The 6,227-nt window shown below is 37.7% G+C and overlaps 1 protein-coding gene across 1 annotated transcript; it reads right to left on the bottom strand.

The window, feature by feature from the left end:
- Window positions 1–4,934: 4,934 nt before the first annotated feature.
- Window positions 4,935–5,806, bottom strand: LOC141399940 (uncharacterized). Its single transcript, XM_073979309.1, has 2 exons — window positions 5,338–5,806; window positions 4,935–5,270 (listed from the first exon to the last, which is right to left on the bottom strand). The coding sequence occupies exons 1-2, from the start codon at window positions 5,731–5,733 to the stop codon at window positions 5,031–5,033; spliced, it is 636 nt and encodes a 211-aa protein (XP_073835410.1). The 5' UTR covers window positions 5,734–5,806; the 3' UTR covers window positions 4,935–5,030.
- Between the last annotated feature and the right edge of the window lie 421 nt (window positions 5,807–6,227).

Raw genomic sequence — 6,227 nt, forward strand, 5'->3', positions numbered from 1 at the left:
TTCGAAGATGGGCTATATCGGTCCACTTTTTGGTATAGCCCCCATATAACGGTACCTCCGGATTTGAGGTATTTTGACGTTCTTCATCACATTTGCAGACCGAATTAGCTATAATTTGGCAATTAGGGTTCCTATTGATCAACAAACTTATATCCCAAAGGATATGGGCATAGGTCCATGTTTTGGTATAGTCCCCATATAACGGTACCTCCCGATTTTCGGTATTTTGAGAATTTTAGCCACAATTTTTAACCGAACTATCTGCAATTTGACATTTGAGGTTCTCAGTGGTCATGAAACATCTCCACGAAACATCGTCAACATAGGTCCATGTTTTGGTATAGCCCCCATATAACGGTACCTCCCGATTTTCGGTATTTTGAGAATTTTAGCTACAATTTTTAACCGAACTAGCTGTAATTTGCCATTTGAGGTTCTCAGTGGTCATAAAACATCCCCACCAAACATAGACAACATAGGTCCATGTTTTGGTATAGCCCCCATATAACGGTATCTCCCGATTTTCGGTATTTTGAGAATTTTAGCCACAATTTTTAACCGAACTATCTGCAATTTGACATTTGAAGTTCTCAGTGGTCATAAAACATCTCCAACGAAACATCGTCAACATAGGTCCATGTTTTGGTATAGCCCCCATATAACGGTACCTCCCGATTTTCGGTATTTTGAGAATTTTAGCTACAATTTTTAACCGAACTAGCTGTAATTTGCCATTTGAGGTTCTCAGTGGTCATAAAACATCCCCACCAAACATAGACAACATAGGTCCATGTTTTGGTATAGCCCCCATATAACGGTATCTCCCGATTTTCGGTATTTTGAGAATTTTAGCCACAATTTTTAACCGAACTATCTGCAATTTGACATTTGAAGTTCTCAGTGGTCATAAAACATCTCCAACGAAACATCGTCAACATAGGTCCATGTTTTGGTATAGCCCCCATATAACGGTATCTCCCGATTTTCGGTATTTTGAGAATTTTAGCTGCAATTTTTAACCGAACTAGCTATAATGATCGGTATTTTGAGAATTTTAGCTACAATTTTGTCTATTCAAAAATAATCGTCAATATAGGTCCATGTTTTGATTTATCCCCCTATATAACTGTACCTTCCGATTTTCGGGAATTTTCAGTGGTCACAAATTTCTTCTCTAAAATTCGTCAACAAGGCTCCATTTTTGAGGGTCTACATTGTTTTGATGAAACCCTCAATTTGACTCTTGAAGTTCCCTGCAGCTATAAAACTTTTCCGCCAAAAAATTTAAAGATAGGTTGACTCTTTGATATAGCCCCGTAGGTAGTACCTTTCACCTAGCTGAAAACGGAAAATTACTTTTGGGGAAGAAAGGCCTTGGTGAATATATTATGAACCCCGAAGGACAAATTTTTGTTAGAGACCCTGTGGGCCATCAGGAATTAGCGTTATATCTTTGTTCACTGTTGCTTAAGTGCTCTACAAAAACAACAAACAAAGATATAATGCTAATTCATGATGGCTTACAGGGTCTCTTGAAAAAACTTCATCACGCCATAACGCGGAAGTTCGACTCACGGCGCATCTGTCCTTCGGGTTTTAATATACAGGGCTTTCATCTCCAAAAGGAATTATCTCTGCCACAACATTTGTGTTCACAGTGTAATTTAAGCAATAGTGGGAGACAGTAGGAGTCTATCCATTGTCGAAAAGTTGTTCCACCTAAAATTGTAAAAAGACCCTAATTATTCCATTTTAATTCAGACTATTTTATGGTGGAGGGTATAAAAAGTTCGGCACGGCCGAACTTAACGACTTTTTACTTGTTCTTCCTAAACTTGTAGTAAAAATGATCTACGACAGTTCTGAATGCTTTATATTTACATTGTCATTCAAATTTCTTCTATTTTCGAGGATTTTCAAAATGTATTTATGTTTTTCCTGAGAAAATTTTTGGAACGACCCTATTATTCAATATTTTCTTTGACAATTGATTTTCAATACCAACAATGTTGTTTTTGTAAATTTGTAAGTTGTTGTAATTCATGCACATACCTTCTATAAATTTACCTTGATTCAACTAAACTTATTAATGTAGGACAAATCACAAAACCCATTACTTCTTTGGCATTAAGAATTGAAGGAGAAAATTTCTAAGGAAGAATCATTCATGAAAAAGATACAAGAATGCCACAGCTAAAGAATCAATATACAAAATGTCGTACTGCAGTCATTACGCAAAAACAAAGGATCCGAATAATATCAGCAAAATGGAATTTAAGCTGATAAGAAGGAACCTCAAGTTTGTGAGGTAGTTCGAGAGGAACTATTCTCACATAGGTAAGAGCGAACTTCCTATCAATAAAAATGCCTCTTCAAGAAGAGGAGGAATGTCTGCAGAGGCCAATAAACAGGTTGTACGAGGGTCACTCGAAAATCTTCTTGAAAGTTTGACAGTTTTTAGCCTAAGCGCACTCAGGACAGTTTGGCATACGACCATGTGTTGGGTTGTTTACATAAGCTTGATTGAGACACCTCAAAAACATGGGTTTTGAAGCTTTTACAGCATGTACTGGCGACGAAAATCGTTGACATTTTTTTCTTGATGTGCTGCAATCAAGTGAAGTCATTGGATCCCCAGTCAGGGCTGTACAGTGCATGACCCATCAATTCCACGCTTTGTCCGGTCAAACAGTCGCTGGTTTGAATCGATGTGTGAGAGTCGCATTGTCATGATGAAGAACGATTCGTCTTCTCTTGTTAGTTTTTCGAACTCCTCAGGTGACTTCAGGCAAACAAATTGTAGTGTAACACTCAGAATTAACCATCCTACAATTCTCATGCCATTTAGTCGACACACGGTCAGTTTTGCCGAAGAAAGAAGCGACAAATTGCTTTGAAGGTCTTCTTCCATGAACAACTTTCGTTGATTTGGCTGGCTTTCGAAGACCCAAACGGTCGATTCCTGTTTTGTTTGGGGCTCCTAAGCATAGATCTAAGATTACTATAAACAACCCAACACATGGTCATATGTCAAACTGACCTGAATACGCGTAGGCAAAAAAACTGTCAAACTTTCCAAAAAAAATTCAAACGACACCTGGCGACACTGCGAGTTGCCTAGGCCAGAAAGTTTTCGAGTGACCCTCGTATCCTAGGAACCTCTTGTTCAAGCGTCAGTACGACTTTGGCAAATTCGCAACCCAACAGTCCCAACAGGAGAAGGATGAGAAAGTGTTGAGACTTATGGAAAACAAATTGGTATACGACTCATATAACCGTACCATCCGATTTTCGGTATGTTGAGGATTTTAGCTATAGTTTTTGACCTGTACTTTGACATTTTGGGTTCCAATTCGTCACAAAATTTCTGTACTAAAAATTTTCAACATAGGTCCATGTTTTGGCATAGCCTCCATATAACGGCACCTCCCGATTTTCGGTAGTTTGAGGATTTTAGTTACATTTTTGACCGAACTGCCTGTTATTGGACACTTGAGGTTCCCAGTGGTCACAAAACTTCTCCACTGAACTTGGACCTATATTTTTTGGTATAGCGCACATATAACTGTACCTCCGGATTTTCGGTATTTTAAAGATTTTAGTTTCATTTTTGACCGAACTACCTGCAATTTATCCATTAAAAATTGTCAACATAGATCCATGTTTTGGTATAGCCCACATATAACGGTGTTTCCTGATTTTCGGAATTTTGAGGATTTTAGCAACATTAGTTGACCGACCTACCTGTAATTTTACATTTGAGGTTCCCAGTGGTCACACAACGTATGTACAAAAAGTTCTGAAAATAGGTCCATGTTTTGCAATAGCCCACAAATGTATAACTGTACCTACCGATTTACGGTATTATAAAGATTTAAGTTTCATTTTTGACCGAACTACCTTCAATTTGAAATTTAAGGTTCTCCGTTGCCACAAACCTCTCCATTAAAAATTATCAGCATAGGTCCTTGTTTTTGTATAGCCCCCACATAACGCGACCTCCCGATTTTCGGTATTTTAAGGATTTTGGCTACATTTGTTGATCGATTAGCTGTAATTTGAGATTTGAGGTTCACAGTGGTCACTAAACTTCACCACCAAAAATTGTCAACACAGGTCCACACTTTGATATAGCCCCCATATAAAGGTCACGCCCGATTGAAGATGATTTTAGGTACACTTTCTGATCTAATTTAGTTCAGAATATTTTATGGTGGAGGGCATAAAAAGTTCGGGCCGGCCGAACCAAAAGATTTTTAACTTGTTTTTATAAAAATAATATAAGTGGAATTAGTGCCAAGACCGATACTGTGTTGCAAGCTCACGTGGTGATGTTGGACGAGGCGACTACTCAGCACTTCCACTGGAGAAGCAGTAACACATATGCCAGAGTACAAACCACGGTTTTTTTTAATTTTATCGCCACTTCAATAAAAAACAACCATGAAATATTAGCAACGTTTCCAAATCTATCCACGATAGATTTGGAGCGGTCAATATATAATTAAATCGGAGCGTCTCCTTAAACCTAACCTATCCCATCATCACCAGAATGCCACTTCCTCTTTGGGACACCTATCTCCACCCAAAATTGTCGTGGACGTCAGATCAAAATTGCGATCCGTAGCGTGATTACAAGGTTTAGGATAGACGGATGGATACACTTTGCTAGATAGACTCGGTTCACCGAGACATTGATATTGGAATCTTTTAAACGTTTGAGCCAAAATGAACTTATAATAACCCTCTCAGACAGTACTGTAGGCTATAACTACTTAATACCCCGGTTAAACTTAACCGGATTAACCCAGAGGGTTTCGGTTTCAAATGTGAAATACATAGCTTAAACGTCAAATAAATACTCATGATGTGGGTTAACCCGACAAAAACTCTAGTGTAACCGTACTATAATATGATGTATAATGCTATCCATATATGCGGGAGAGGTATCACCGGAGATTTATTTACTTTTATATTTTATATCACTTTAAATACATAACAAAAGAAAAAAACTATCATCGAAACAATTCTCATTTTGTCTCTGGTTCTGGGCACCAATGTGATGGTTCCGTTGGTACTGCAGAGTGTCCATAAATACAATCGGTAAATTCCTGATAGGCCTGATCTGAATCAGTTTCGTATTTGAAGCGGTTGGTGGTGATACACGACTCTTCTTCTCTATCAATGCGGCGTAACTTGTCATTTAGTTTGGAAGACTTCGAGTTGGCATTGTTGGAGAGTGTGCGCAAGTCTTTAGAACCACTGGAACCCTGGAAACACACAATTTTTATAAAATACAACAACTAGAAAACAAACAACAAACACTTTTTATCTTACATTATTGGCATAACACTGGAACTTTGCTTCCGCGTCAGCAGCATTTTTACATTCCACAACAGCACCACATGAATTATCAGCTTGTTGAGCAAATTCAGCTTGATCATCAGCCGTTTCTGCCTCAGCAGCAGCCCGAGCCTCCTCAGCCGTTGTAGTACATTTGACATTGCTCTTTTCAAACTCTTTTGTTATACATTCAATAGCTGGTAGAAAATAATCCGAACAGGTTACTGATCTTGTTGGATTCCTTTGCATGGCATTAGCCGATGTAGCCAAAAATCTGGCAATGCTAGTCTTATCCAATGCATTTGGAAGGGGAATATTTTGAGATGCACCCAACACTAAAGTTATGCAGGCGATGGCGATGAACAATTTTAATGTAGATTTCACTGACATGATTCCCTTTAATGTCACTTCTTTGTTCCGAAGTCTTGAAATGTCCGTAAATTACTGCTGAAAATATTTTACGGTCCAATGGTTTAAATAGAACAACGGAATTTCAATACGGATATTCATTTAACGGGAAATCATAAATTATATTTATTGCGTTTGTAAAAATAATTGTTAACAGTTGTTATGAGTAACACCATCCATCGTATCTATATTGGGGTAAAAGTAATCAATTGCAATGCCCAGCAAACAATTTTGGTAAAAGATAAAATTTTTTGTTATTGTCTCAGGTATTTTTTTTAAATGAATATCAGAACGAAGCAACCATTTGGAAGCCACATGAGCCAACAAATTTATTATATTATTAGTTTTTATTCGGGCCATTTTTTTTGTGCAAAAAATTTAATAATTAGTATCTACAAATGTCTTCAATCGAGCGGTACCTTTATATGAGGCCTATATCAACTTGTGGACCTATGTTGACAATTAGTGGTTGAGAA

Source organism: Musca autumnalis, unplaced genomic scaffold (genome assembly GCF_047663935.1).
Source record: "Musca autumnalis isolate F117 unplaced genomic scaffold, ASM4766393v1 scaffold_3, whole genome shotgun sequence".
Taxonomy (NCBI): Eukaryota; Metazoa; Arthropoda; class Insecta; order Diptera; family Muscidae; genus Musca; species Musca autumnalis.